Below are 15,651 nucleotides of genomic sequence, written 5' to 3'. Positions count from 1 at the left end.
GGATGTAGACAACAGGTCCTGGAAGCAGATCTAGTGATTCATAAAAGAAATGAACGAGTTTCGCGGCAATCATGTGTTATTTAGACGCTGCATCGTCTGTGTCCCGCTGTGCCCCGTGCACTACCGTTATATGGAGAAGCGGCTCGCAAAAAACCCCCTAATATCTTCCAAATGACACCAAACTTTTCTGGGTGAGTATACAACCATAAAAAATGCCAGAAATAAGGTCCAGGTTGTAAAAAACCGAACTTTCCCTTTAACTTCCAACAAAAAGAAACAAAAAACACCCATATTGGCTCCAACAGCACAGTTGAAGCAGCTACGACCCTATTTGCCTCATCCTTTCGCAGAGAGCATATCTGATGTCACGTCAAAAACTATTATTTGTAGTTTAAGTGTTGCAAATTCACATTACAAATCATGTTTTAATAGCAAAAAAAAGACCGCATTTCCACGTACGGTGCGGGTCGCCGCCTACCCTGCGCCGTAGGCTCTGAGTTGGTGTAACGCGGAACCTAGAGCAGAGCAGAAGCAGAAGCAGAGCAGAAAACCTCTTTTTTCTCTTCTCATTCCGCCGAGACACAACTTTTGCAGTATGCGTTCTTTGTTGTGTCTAAAAATGATGCGCAGTGCCCACCCAATCAGAAACGGTACAGATATTTGGGGATTTTTTTAAATATATATATATAAAATTATAAAAAAATAAAAGGATCCCCATAACCTTTGATGGGCAGGACGCACGTTTGGGTGAACACAGACCACCCCTGCCCCAAAACCGGCCTCGAGTTCCAGTAACAGAGGTCCGACGGGAGGATTATGATCGTATAGTGTGAGCAGCAGACGGGGGATCAGAGCATCGGGTCGTACAGTGTGAGAACATAAATCGTGGGCTCTGAACTTTTGAACTCCGCGATCTAGTCGTGCAGTGTGAGATGGGGCTGAATCATACGATTTAAATATCACACAGTGTATGCCCAGCTTTACTCACACTGAGTGGCAAAACATCAGCAAAAATGTCTGCAACTAGTGGAGAAGACGGAATAACAGCCGATTATCGGCTTAAACTAAAGAAAGTCCAAGAACCAGTGGTCCATGGACATTAATATTTGGCCACAAATCCAGTTTCCTGATATTTATATGTACTTAATTTCTACGCCGGGGAAATACACGAAGCAAAGCTTGAAGGCTTACAAAAGTCTTGACGCTTGGTCCGACTTCAAGGCAGGATTTGTTGGTGAAATTAAAGTGATGAGGAACCGAACTTTATGATTTCACCGTTTAGCGTTAGCTACCCAAAAATCCAACATTACCTGATACTAAATGGGAACCACAAATCCACGTTTCGGTGAATTGCAGCGATCCATTTGTCTCTCTTAAGCTTATTTTTCGATTTTTTTTTAAAAATGTGATGATAATAATAGGTATAAACTTTTATCATTTAATGTGCAATATTTTACTCATGCCCACCTTTCTTCATTTTCTTTAAAAGCAAATGTAAATGCATTTGAATTTTTGCATTGCAGGACAGAGAAAATATGCATCAGTTTAATATTGTCAAGATACTGCAAGGCATCGGGGCAGCGCATAGTGTATTTATTATTGATGTGATATAAAAGTGTCCCAATAAAATCTGCCAGCAACAGATAAATATATTTATGATCCAGGGAAGACAAAAAAAAAAGAAAAGAGAAAGTTAATGCTCGTCATTATGTTCGGTGATGGCAGTGTGTGTTTAAAGAGGAGAGTTGAGTCGAAAGAGGGAGAAGAATACGAACTAAATGTGTCAACTTGCTTTCAAGTGACGAACACTTGAAAGACAGACAGTCTTAAAAGAAAACAAAACATGTTTTGGGGGGGCAGCGCCCCTAAGATATAATTATTGTAGTGAGTGTAAAGTGTAAACCTCAGTGTCAGGAAGCTTTTGATTTATTTACACTAATGAGCCAAAGACATTCTTACCAAATACTAAAATAGACACAGGCTGCTGCTGCTGCTTAATTTACATGATAAAGTTTAATATTTATTTACTCGAGATGTCTTGATGAAACCATATTTTCATTTTGAGACAACTAGGGTCGCCTAAAACTGAATCGTCCCATATTTATAAACTAAAGTAGCGTCCCGTATTGAGCTGAAAATGGACACACTTTGTCCCGTATTTTACTGTGAGAGTCAGAAATTAGTCATAAAATGCCAATGGAAAATGGCATTGAGCTGTTGAGTTCATAAGATATTTTGTTCTGTTTTACTACAACTGTAGCTACAGTCATGGCCTTTGAGGCACAAATAAGTTTTCTACAGACTTTCTGTTTGCACTTTTGTTATTGCACTAAAAATGTGCACTATTACAGAATGGATGTTCTGCTTTCTTTCTATTGTTTTATATTAATTTATAAAATTTTAAGTTAAGCAGGACAGGTTTCTGTTTAAGAAAAATACTTATTTTATTCAGTTCATTTTGTTCTTTTGTAGGGGTGGGTATTGCCAAGGACCTCACGATACAATACACATCACAATACCTGAGTCACGATACGATACGATACGATATCCAAATTTTGCGATATATTGCAATGTTATATAAAGTTTGCTGAAAACTGTAAAAAGCTTTATGGATCTTAAAATCCGAGTTGCACGTTCATCGGATTATAGTGACAATTCATGGGACAAACTGAGTCAAAACAATGTTTTATTATAACTATACTCCTTTCATATTATTTACATCATATGAAATTAACATTAAATTTAGTATGAGGTTGCTTTAATTATGTGGCGAATATGAAATGAAAAAATCGGGGATAAAAAATATTTTTTTTTTAAAATCGATATTCAAAATTTGAATATCGATATTGAATCAGCTGGAAAAGTATCACGATAAATTGACATATCGATATTTTTGCCCACCCCCTATTCTTTTGTATTAAAGTGAATTGCTGGATAATAATTTGTTTTCCACGTGTTCATGACATTCAAAAATATGCATCTAATTCAATTCAGGTTTGAGTCAAACAGTTAAAAAATCGTTTCACTCACGAAAAAAGGGTCTAAAAAAATTCGCCCTGCCAGGAAGGATGAAGGCAATCGGGTTGAGGTGTCCCTTGTTTATTTTTCAGGGAGTTGTGCAACCCTAGAGACAATAGTAAAAATGTTTTGGTATTATCTAATATTATAGTTTATATTTTTCGGCTCACAATATCTTCTTTGCATTTCCCTTGTTTGCAGTGTCATACTGTAGCAGCAAACTTCACGTTCTCCAGGTTTGGAGAGGGAGATGTGACTGAATGTGATGCATTCTTTGCTCACGAGGCGAAGCTTTGACGGTGTAAAGTTCTGGGCTGTTAGCGTGTCTGCAGTCTGGATATGCTGGCTGAGGCTGAGCCTTTAATATGGCTCCTGCTCTGACTAAAGCTGCAGTGAATTCTGTTAAAAAACACACACACACCAACCCACACACACACAAGTAAACATCATAATGCCACGAAGGCTTTAGGCCTATAATGCTTTTATCAGATTTGACAGACATGCTACCAAAACCCCTACAGTCGCACTACAGTCGCTCCAGTAATAACACATTACCTGCATTACGCCGTACATGCCGGACTGCTACGCAGTCAGTGTTACTCCCCAGTATGAAGTAATGCTTCTCAAGAAGAGAGGTAATAAAAAGACCGGGGGGGGGGGGGTTGTAGCTACGTCTGCAGTCACAGTCACAGAAATGTTATATTATGGCTATAACAATAATTAGAGCTACAGGACGTCAGCGTCTGCCTCAGCAGCGGTCGGGGAGCACTCATCAGCAACCCTAGTTATCTACCTAGTTACAATTATTACTGCTGTGTGGCTGAGATTACACCCACGTGCTCTTTGGCAACCAAATAACGGAAGAAAAAGGAAATAAAGGATAAAAAAGCAGTGCAGTCTGTAAGGTTTAGAGGGAAGTAAAGTGGTGGAGTTGAGCTGTAAAATACCTACTAAAGTCTGTAACACCTAGGGCTGGGGATCGATTCAAATGTCAAGAATTGATTTGATTCCGATTCTTAAGATTCAGAATCGATTATCAAGATTTGATTCGATTCTGATATTGATTTGGGTTAGTGTTATTAAAACTGTTTTTTCAGCTGTTGCATGAATGATATGACTGTAGTTCTGCAATATATTAATCCTAGTATTATATTGAGATTCAACAGCAAGTATTGCAGCTAATGATGCTGTAAGGACCAATCAGCTCCCAGAATGCTGATAGAACTGAAACAGAAACATCGTGGGTCAGAATTACCAAACAGATCCAGGGAGGAAACAGAGACGGATGAAATCAGTTTTATTTTTTCTCACATTCCGTTTTTATTTGTTCCATGTTCGGTCTATTTTGGTTTTTAATTTTTGAGAATTTGGTTTTTAGCATTTTTTGCAAATGTATACCCAAGACAGTATATAAAGTAATGAAATATAGAATTTATGCAATTATAACCTAAAACTTTAATGTTTTCATACCTTTAAACATATTTAAAGGCAAAAACATGGCACCAGTTATTCTCGTGTCCAACAAAACATTCCTTTTTTGGGGATAAACAAAAAAATAACCAAAAGTTGTAATGTAATGCTGAAAAAAAAATACATAAATTAAAAAAAAAAAAAAAAATCGATCTTTAGACATATGATTCAATTTTTAGGAATTAATATGAGAATCGATTTAGAATTGGGAAATCAATTTTTTCAACACAGGCCTAGTAACACCTACAATTATACAACGTTTCACCTAAAAGAAAGAAGAATTGTGAAACTGAACTTATATTTCTACTTCACAAATGCTTTCTCTACCTCAGTGGTTGGAAATCTTTGGAGGAATGTAACCATAAATAAATAAATAAAAATGAAAGACATCATTACCTAAACACAGCTTTAAGATGACATTAGGACTAGAGAATGAAAATTGTATAGAATCTATCCATCTAACATTATTTTGAGCTTTCATTCTGCACAAATTATTACTGCGGAGTGAAAACTGTCTTGCAGGCGTCACCGACGTAATATATATATATATATATATATATATATATATATATATATATATATATATATATGTGTGTGTGTGCATATGGATATATGTACACATATACTGTATATACATATTTATACATATGTGGTAAACATATACAGTAATGAGAAAGACAAAGTATACTCTCTTTTATTCTGAAGTTTTATGCACATTGGTACATTAAAAGAAAATCTTGTCTTTAATGTCTTTGTCATTAATATGTCTTAAAAATAATGTAGATTAAACCTCACATTAGTAATAACAAAGCTTGTGTCATTGTGTCGTCCGTGTGACAAAAACAAAGCCAGAGTGCAGGAGCAGCATGTGAAACTCTCTCAGGGCTGCCATGGACATTAGGAGGGTAAGTAGCAGCCAGGTGCTGCTAATCAAACGCCCTTGATTAAGAGATCACCAGCGAGTGTGACCACCTCTATAAAAGCAGCGGTTCTGGCAGTTCTCTGAGCCAGACCACTCAGGTGTGCGTCAACGCGCTGCCAAAAGAAAGACATCAGCAATGATCTTAGAGAGGCAGCGACTGCTGCTCGTTAATCTGTGAAGGGTCACGGAACCGTCTCCAAACAATCTGAATCCATCACTCCCCAAAAGTGGAAACGTCTATGACGCAGAGGAGTCAAGTAACAAAGTACAAATACTTTGTTACCTTACTTAAGTAGAAATTTTGGTTATCTATACTTCACTGGAGCAATTATCTGTACTTTTTACTCCTTACATTTTAAAAACAGCCTCGTTACTCTATTTAATTTCAGCCTTTAAATGAAAACTATCCAGTTAAATTGCTCCATCCGGATAGAGTGAATTTGGTTGTGGTTGTTTCAGATGTTCTTGTCCAGTTTTGTTCTTACATCCGTTCCCTCAGATTCCTGCAACTAAACTTGGATGTACATTCCAATAAAGGTTAGGATAAATGATAACATGAACATGAAGTTTGACTTTTTGCACCATTACAATACTTGTCATCACAACAACAACTAGTCATCATATCTGCTGCTCTCTGAAACACATGTTAATGCTCAATAGTACACATATATGGTTCTTTAATATATTTGCATTATACTAAGATGCATTAATTTTTAATTTCTTTTGACCTTAATGCAGGGCTCCAGACTGCGACCAAATGCTCGCATTTTGCGACCAAAATTTGAGTATGTGCGACTGAATTTCATGTCTACTCGCACACGTGCGACCAGTAAATTTGCCAGTGTTTTTTTTTTTTTTTTTTTTTTTTTTTTTTTACACGTTAAACGTGGAAGGAGTGCCTCAATGAACCCCCATATTTGCAGGCCAATGAGTGTGAAAGGGAATGAGTTTGGGGATCTATTTATTTATTTATTTTTATTTTTTTTTTCGTTTAATTTCACCAGCTCAAAGCAGGTATTACGCCCGGACGACATTTAATGCGACACAACTCGCTGCCGCCGCGGCGCGCACATGAAGTTAGAAGAAAGAGGCGGCGGGTATGTTTGGTTTTAGTAACATCATGCTCAGGCCATGAGTCTGCAATGGCCCAGACGGGAGACACATGTAGCTCAGTGCTTAACTTTTATTTTTAATCCACTCTATATTCTTCTGGTTGTTCTCCGATATGTCCCCCCTCTAACGCCTGATTTATGGTTCCGCCTTAAATCGACGCAGAGCTCTGCGTTGTTGTAACGCGGAACCATAAATCATCTTCACCCGGTACATACATAGGTTTCTCTAAACATCTGTTCCCGCTACAGTTTTAACTAAAAGAAAATGTGCTCCAATACAGCAGGTCTCATCATTTTATTTTGAACACTGCTTAAAATTTGCTTGACACAAATGAAAGTTAAATTTTAACACGTGGGAAAAACACCTAACCTTTTAAGTGATGTGTTATCAGGTGTAATGGCATTTTTAGGTTAGACATAAGAATATTTCTTGGTAAGATCCTTAGTTATTTGAGTGAAGGCAGTGAATTTGGTCGACTGGTGTAAGTTCAGGGTTTTAGTAAAGACACAAGTAGGGAAATGTTATTGGCCAGTACCCCCAATATTTGTACATTTGTTAAGTACTGTGTTTAACAGTTACATTCATGGCTGAAAGGTTACTAAGCACTTTGTTACCAAGCACTTTTTTTATCATGTGAATGTATGTTTTTTTTATATATAATGACAGCAATGGTGCTGTCAGTTTACTTTATGTTGCGGCATCTTTAAAAATGCACAATAAAATGTAACACTGCATTTGAAACAGCACATCGTGGTAATTCATCTATTATGAAATACGTATTACTAATACACTGAAATGTAGTAGAAATGTAAACATTTGGTTAGCGTGTCGATAAACGATGTGCGCTCCTAAAATTTCTGATTGTGCCCCTAAAAATTTTCAGTTAGGGGCTACTGTGCTCCTAGTGAAAAAAGTTAGTCTGGAGCCCTGCCTTAATGGCTCATCATCATCAAAAGAAGGAAGTAAGGAAAGAAGGAAGGAAAGAAGGGAGGAAAAAAGGGAGGAAATAAGGAAGGAAGGAAGGGAGAAAGGAAAGAAGGGAGGAAAGGAGTCATGAAAGGAAAGAAGGAAGGAAGGAAGGAAGGAAGGAAGGGAGAAAAGAAGGGAGGAAAGAAGGAGTCAAGGAAGGAAGGAAGGAAGGGGGAAGGAAGGAAAGAAGGAAGGGGGGAAGGAAGGTAGGAAGGGAGGAAAGAAGGGAAAAAAGAAGGAAGGAAGGGAGGGAGGAAAGAAGGGAAAAAGGAAGGAAGGAAGGAAGGAAGAAAAGAAGGAAGGAAGGAAGGAAGGAAGGAAGAAAAGAAGGAAGGAAGGAAGGAAGGAAGGAAGGAAGGAAGGAAGGAAGGAAGGAAGGAAGGAAGGAAGGAAGGAAGGAAGGAAGGAAGGAAGAAAAGAAGGGAGGGAGGAAAGAAGGAAGGGGAAAAGAAGGAAGGAAGGAAGGAAGGAAGGAAGGAAGGAAGGAAGGAAGGAAGGAAGGAAGAAAAGAAGGAAGGGAAAAAGAAGGAAGGAAGAAAGGAAGGAAGGAAGGAAAGAAGGGAAAAAAGAAGGAAGGAAAGAAGGAAGGAAGGAAAGAAGGGAGACTTTGGCTCTTTGGCTTTTTTCCCCCTTACATTACTTTTACTTTTATACTTTAAGTTGTTTTGAAACCAGTACTTTTATACTTTTACTTGAGTAAAAAACTTGAGTTGATACTTCAACTTCTACAGGAGTATTTTTAAACTCTAGTATCTATACTTCTACCTGAGTAATGAATGTGAATACTGAAGACACCTCTGCTACGACGTTGCCGGTTTATCCAAGTTACCAATGTCAGACAGCAAAGTTCTGAGAGAAGTTGCATCTCAAGAAAAAGCACGAGAATAACTGGTGCCATGTTTTTGCCTTTAAATACGTTTAAAGGTATGAAAACATTAAAGTGTTAGGTTATAACTGCATAAATTGTCTATATTTCATTACTTTATATACTGTCTTGGGGTTACATTTGCAAAAAATGCTAAAAACCAAATGCTCAAAAATTAAAAACCAAAATAGACCAAAAATGGAACAAATAAAAACTGAATGTGGGAAAAAATAAAAGCGATTTCATCCGTCTCTGTTTCCTCCCTGGATCTGTTTGGTAATTCTGACCCACGATGTTTCTGTTTCAGTTCTATCAGCATTCTGGGAGCTGATTGGTCCTTACAGCATCATTAGCTGCAATACTTGCTGTTTAATCTCAATATAATACTAGTATTACTATGTTGCATAACTACTGTCATATAATTCATGCAACAGTTCAAAAAACAGTTTTATTAACAGTAACCCAAATCAATATCGGAATCGAATCAAATCGGAATCGAATCGATTCTTGACATTTGAATCGATCCCCACCTCTACTTCTGTATGTATGGAATGAAAAGCCTGGACAAATGACAAAAGTATGAAAACACACAAAAACAAAGTTCAAGAGTTAAATATAAAAATAAGGACCTTTAAAGAACTCAATGTACCTTCTGTATGTATTTCTTTGATTATTATTCTGTTCCTTATGTAATACATCATTATGATACAAATGTAGCTCCCTGCATCATGGCTGGTCATGAATCATCATAGAAGTGACTGGAAATTAAATGTTTGAGTTTAGGATATTGTAGGAGGCTAGTTTCATTATGCCTTGATCTTTGTTCATTCTTTGTTTGTGTTGTATTTATTTATTTTTTGTTATTATTTATTTTAATGTTTAATTTTCATATTCTGTATGATATTGTGAGGAAGGAACAGGACTAAATAAGCGTTCTGCTTCCTCCTGTTCCCTCTCCAACACTTTATTTTGCTGTTGTTCTTTATTTCTGGATGACACTGTTAAATTGTTTTGCATTTTTTGATATTTTGACGCTTTTAATTTGATGGTGATTTGTTGTTGTTCCAGATGAAGCCAACAATAAACATAAAAATAAACAATAAAATAAAAAATATATAATATATATATACAGTACTGTCTCAGAAAATTAGAATATTGTGATTTTCTGTTATGCAATTAAAAAAAAACTAAATGTCATACATTCTGGATTAATTACAAATCAACTGAAATATTTTAATATTGTTGATCATGGCTTACAGCTTAAGAAAACTCAAATATCCCGTCTCAAAAAATTAGAATATTCTGGGAATCTTAATCGTAAACTGTAAGCATTAATCAGCAATATTAAAATAATAAAAGGCTTGTAATATTTCAGTTGATTTGTAATGAATCCAGAATGTATGACATTTTTGTTTTTTTTAATTGCATTACAGAAAATAAAGAACTTTATCACATTAGTCTAATTTTCTGAGACAGTCCTGTGGGTGTATATATATACATGTATGTGTATGTATGTATATATATATATATATATGTATGTATGTATGTATGTATGTATGTATGTATATATATATATATATATATATATATATATATATATATATATATATATATATATATATATATAATTTGTTCCATTCCACTGTTACATACTGTATATTGTTTTAGGACGATTTTATTTAAACAACTAGGTTCATTTTCATTTGTCTTAAATACTGGTATCATTAAGGAGATGATTTAAAAGGATATGTCAAACGGTGAGCTAATGTGAATCAGTTCACAGAGTAGAACAAAGTAGGGTATAAATTGGCCTCGTTATTTCCAAGAGTTTCAGTGATATTTTCAAACCCATCGTGGCCAAAAGATTGAATTTAGTATTTTAAAAAGTAGTGGTCTAATGAAAACAGAAGCGTCTCTATTATCTAAGGCTGCAGGAGGAGCACAAGGACACACAACAACACCGCTGGGCATCACAAAGGAGGGTTTCTTTTTAGGTTTTTTTAATTTTATTTTGAACATGCATGTTAAAAAAAAAGAATACAAAAAAGTATCACCACGGATCAGCAACATGTTCCAAACGGAGTAAGATTGAAGTAAACACTTATCCAGTCCTACCCCTGAATCTGACATACATTCTTACATATAACAAGAGTTTTAATAAACTTACTTATAAAACACCCACAACCAAGTAATTATAATGCATAGTATTACATTATCATTACTTTACTATAATACTACAATATAATAGAGAATAGACAGCAATAGTATAACAATATACTAGAATAACTATATAAGATTTATGATTTATGGTTCTGCGTTAAATCCACACACAACGTACGTGAAGGAAGGAAGGAAGGAAGGAAGGAAGGAAGGAAGGAAGGAAGGAAGGAAGGAAGGAAGGAAGGAAGGAAGGAAGGAAGGAAGGAAGGAAGGAAGGAAGGAAGGAAGGAAGGAAGGAAGGAAGGAAGGAAGGAAGGAAGGAAGGAAGGAAGGAAGGAAGGAAAGAGGAAGGGAAGAAGGAAGGAGAGAGCAGAAGGAATGAAGGAAGGAAGGAAGGAAGGGAAGAAGGAAGGAGAGAGCAGGAGGAAAGAAGGAAGGAAGGAAGGGAGAAAAGAAGGAAGGAAGGAAGGAAGGAAGGAAGGAAGAAAAGAGGAAGGAAGGAAGGAAGAAAAGAGGAAGGAAGGAAGGGGAGAAGGAAGGAGGAAGGGAGAAAAGAGGAAGGGAAGAAGGAAGGAGAGAGCAGAAGGAAGGAAGGAAGGAAGGGAAGAAGGAAGGAGAGAGCAGGAGGAAAGAAGGAAGGAAGGAAGGAAGGGAGAAAAGAAGGAAGGAAGGAAGGAAGGAAGGAAGGAAGGAAGGAAGGAAGGAAGAAAAGAGGAAGGAAGGAAGGAAGGAAGGGGAGAAGGACGGAGGAAGGGAGAAAAGAGGAAGGGAAGAAGGAAGGAGAGAGCAGAAGGAATGAAGGAAGGAAGGAAGGAAGGGAAGAAGGAAGGAGAGAGCAGGAGGAAGGAAGGAAGGAAGGAAGGAAGGAAGGAAGGAAAGAGCAGGAGGAAAGAAGGAAGGAGGGAAAGAAGGAAGGAAATGAGCAAGAAAGAAAGAAAGATGAATTGGTATTTTTTTTATCGTTAATGGGATAAATGTCAGAAATTATCGTGATAATTTTTTTTGTCCATACCGCCCATCCCTACTATGAATCAATATATATTAATAGAGATATAGATATATAAATACTGTACATATAATACAACTCAACATAAACTACATATAACATATCCATAATATACATCTATCTATCTACATATATGAATAAACCTTGACAGAATACATCTAAAAGAGTAAATCAATGACATATTTGTTGCAACCTTTAAGTAAAAGCGAGGGACAAAAAGCTACGGCATTATTTCATGCCTTATAAATGCAAGTATCTTGTATCACATGGTTTTACTATGAAGTATTAATAAAAAGCACACTGACATTTTTCTCTCACCCCTTTTTTCCATCGTGTAGACGAGTTCAAGTCGTTCCTGAAGAGGCTGCCCTCCACTCACTTCCTGCCCATCAGCAGCGTCCATCTCCTGTGGGGCAGCGACTGGGACCTGCAGGCTCGGTACCGGCTCCTCCAGAGCTCCCTGGAGATCCAGCGCCTCAAGATCCGCCGCACGGCCCGCAAGCTCTTCAGCCTCAGCATCCGCTGTCACCACAACCCCAACCACCAGATGCCCCGGGAGAGGTGGGTGGAAATATCAAGGAATGATTGAATTAATGTTTATTTCTGTACATTTGTGACCAAAAGGATGTAGGTAGAAGCAAGGCTTATATATACTGTACCTACTCCTTTTACTGGTACCTTACATTGGTTACAGCAAATACAAAAGAGCACAGCTCAAGACTTTGAAATGAATGATCAGTAAACTTAAAGCAGCACAACGTAACTTTCAGGTTTTGTTGAGTTTGGTGGCATCTTTTGGACAAAAGCGGTAGTGCTTTACCAGAAAGAACACTACGTTTCCCATGAGCACCAGCGCGTACTGCCGGAAAACTCCTGTCCCGTCGCGTGCATTTGTGTTGATAGCGAATGAAGACGGGACAGACTTTCAAAACTACTTTTCGGTTTCACCAAGTGAACAGATGGAACGCAAAAAAAGATGTTAAACTGCTGTAAAGGAACTGGAATTTACCGGGATACCTTAAACAAGGAAGCCAGGGAGCGGTATATGGAGAAAATAATGATTATTATTGGTCTGGATCCATATGAAATCCCTACTAAAGAGTGGAGCTCCTCATCGGAGCTCCACTCTTTATAAGGGATTACTGCCGCGGTTCTGCAGAACCACCGTCTCCGGCTACCTTGTTAAGGAGTGTTTGGCAGCTGCTTTGGTAAATGTTTGACTCGCCATGTGTTTCAATAAATTTGTATAATAGTACAACATACAGTACATGTTTTGTATCACTCTTACTTCTCTTTTCTTTTTTTTGGACTGCTATATTATGCTGAAGAGGATCCGAGGCGTGAGCAATATTTTTGTTTTCCTCGTGAGATAATTTTTTTCCTCTGCAGCTACAAATAAGAGTTAATATTTTTTCCTCAACAAACTAGTTTTATCTGAAGATTGGGGTTAATTGCACCGCAGAGAGCTGGCCAGCAACTGCGTTTAGCTGGAGAAGTGGGGAATAAAACCCGTGTTTTGATCCGACCCGGTCTGTGTGAGTGTTTGTGATCATGTGTGGAAGGTGTTTGGTCGTTACAGCCGCGATCCAAGCAATGTATTCTGTCAAGGTTTCTTTTACTCTGTTATCTCAGATACTCGGCCTCCGTGGTTCTGCCTCCGAGCAGGAAAGCGGTGAAAAGTTAAACCATTAGGATCTTTTCCCCACGTCTGTTATGTGGAGCTGCTGCAGCCACAACACAGCAACAGCTTCTGCGGAGCTCTGAGCTCCACGCCCCGCCCATTTTCGTCTCGACTACGAATCGGGAAGGAGGGGGAAGTGACGTATGCCGTAAAGCAGTCAAAGTCGTAAAGATTTGTAGTTTTTTAGTGTGGCAGGGTTCCTACCATGCTCTTCAAAGTTACATAGTGCCAGTGAAGGTGATACAGACCCCTCAGACCATGACAGAGGTTCATTAAACCTGTTGGAAGTTGATGTACCATCACAATGACTCTGGAAATATTATATTAAGGTGGAAAAGTTACATAGTGCTGGTTTAAAGGTATAGTCCGTGATGTTGGAGAGCTAGCAAGATTTGAAAGTGGCGCCTCCTCTAAGCCCCGCCCCCTCCTCCAGGCCCCGCCCCCTCCTCCCCCTCTCGTCAGTGCTCCGTCCAAAGCCACGCCCCCACAAACTTTGGGGAACGCGCATTTGCAGGAGTTGAGTTTTCCAGGACATTTTGGACAGCACATTTTCAACAAAACTACCCCATGTCTCATTCACCTGTAAGCGAGGCTGGTTTTAGGGGGGCAGTGGTGGGCTGTGGGCTGTGCCCACCCAAACGTACATCCTGCCCACCCAATCAAAGTTATGGGAATCCTTTATTTTTTTTATAATTTTATTTTTGTATAAATAAAAAAAAATATCACAGAATATCTGTACCGTTTCTGATTGGGTCGGCACTGCGCATCATTTTTAGACACAACAATGAACGCATACCGCAAAAGTTGTGTCTCGGCGGAGGGACCCGACATCCCAGCAAAATGAGCACAACAGAGAAGTTCAGAACAGCAGACACTGAAGCTGATTTATGGTTCCGCGTTACACCAACGCAGAATGGTGCGCGTCGCCGCCTACCCTACGCCGTACCCTATAGTTCCCTAAAGTTCCTCTCATGTTGTATCTGGTGCCTCCCATTTTAAACAGACATGGACATGTGGCGGTAGAAGTTTGTTTCTGGCTTTGTACATGGATTGTATTGTAATATAATCAACCAAGTTCTTGAATTTCAGAATATGACCAGAATATGACCCCGATATGGATTTTTATCCGTAACATAAAACAAAGGCTTAGTGTTGACATTTTCGGAGGTTAACCAGGAGGTCGAAATTTAAAGCAGATTGAGGCAGGATTTATGAAAAAAATTTGTATACGTTTTAAGTTTTCTAGTAATAATGTCAGATGAAGCGTTCCAAACCAAAACGAATGAGCCCCCTTTCTCGGTTTTTTTTCAAATTATGTAAGATACTTTAAATACCATTTTACAAAGATAAACAGAAACAAGTATATTTGTTTTAAATTTCGCTTTTTTATAGAAAATTGAATTAAAAGCAAAATCTTTCTTATTACATCCGAGAGTGTTTGTTTGTGATTTAGAGATTTTTCCAGTACAATTAAGTGTATTTATTTTTAAAATTTGGCGCGGATATTTACGCCAGTGTGCTGAAAAGTCAGCACTTCTTTTTTAACTGTTTTACTTTGTCACTATCCTCGTATTCAAAACTGAAATTCTCAGAATAAATATCGTCTATCATCTTTTTTAGCAGTGATATTTTTCCTGAGAAAATATATAATAGTAGTCAGTTAATAAAAATAAACGACCGTCTACAAAGAAATAAAATCAGCAAATGCATTCTAGAAAACTAAAAAAATGTCAAACTGCTCTTTTTGTGGAATAACGATGGATTTGTAGAAGAAATATATTATGGGATATGCTGCGATTCAAGGCAACTATTTATGCCTTCCTTTTTAGTAAATTAACATTTCGGTTTTTTGCGTTGGAAACTTCTCGCGGGCCACATGAAAATCTCTCTCGGGCCGCACATTTGACACCCCTGATCTAGTGTATCTCTCCGTTGCCTTGAACAGGCTGTGTGCTGCAAAATGTGCTGCAATTCGGTCCCGAATTTCCCGCGCTGTCCTGTGGATGTGACGTCACATGACGCTGCATGCACGTTCTCCCCGTTCTCCCGTGCCGGCTTCACTGTTGGCTGCAGTACCCCCGACGGCCGTCGTGGTGAAGGGTGGCGCTAGAGAGTCTCATTTCTTAAAAGGAGCCTCATGCTCCTTTTAAGTTAAATGGTTAAATGTGTTATATATTTAAGCTTGAGGTCGTGTTGTTTTGACCATCAAGTCACGTTAGTGCTGAGCGTTTGCACATGCCCCCAAAATATACAGCTCACTCTAGTAATTTCACTTTGCAGCTTGAAAAGAAAATGTAGCTGTGGCAGTTTTCCTGGTTAGTCACTGCACACATCTGTCACCACCTTCTGCAGTCGCAGCTTAAGAGCCTTCGCTGCAGATGTGCCCTGATGTGGAGCACTACAGGAAATGCCAGGAATCCCCACACCCACTCTGACAAATCACAAAA

At 38.2% G+C, this 15,651-nt stretch overlaps 1 protein-coding gene across 1 annotated transcript in view; it reads left to right on the top strand.

Moving 5' to 3' along the window:
* Nucleotides 1-15,651, top strand: part of brinp1 (bone morphogenetic protein/retinoic acid inducible neural-specific 1) — a 296,156-nt gene that overhangs the window by 265,952 nt on the left and 14,553 nt on the right. Inside the window, exon 6 of the mRNA XM_061733573.1 lies at nucleotides 11,862-12,084. Within this exon, the coding sequence (XP_061589557.1) occupies nucleotides 11,862-12,084 (223 nt within the window). The remainder of the gene's footprint in view (nucleotides 1-11,861; nucleotides 12,085-15,651) is intronic.

This window comes from Cololabis saira, chromosome 11 (genome assembly GCF_033807715.1).
Source record: "Cololabis saira isolate AMF1-May2022 chromosome 11, fColSai1.1, whole genome shotgun sequence".
Taxonomy (NCBI): Eukaryota; Metazoa; Chordata; class Actinopteri; order Beloniformes; family Belonidae; genus Cololabis; species Cololabis saira.
This window is presented reverse-complemented; position numbering and strand designations above follow the sequence as displayed.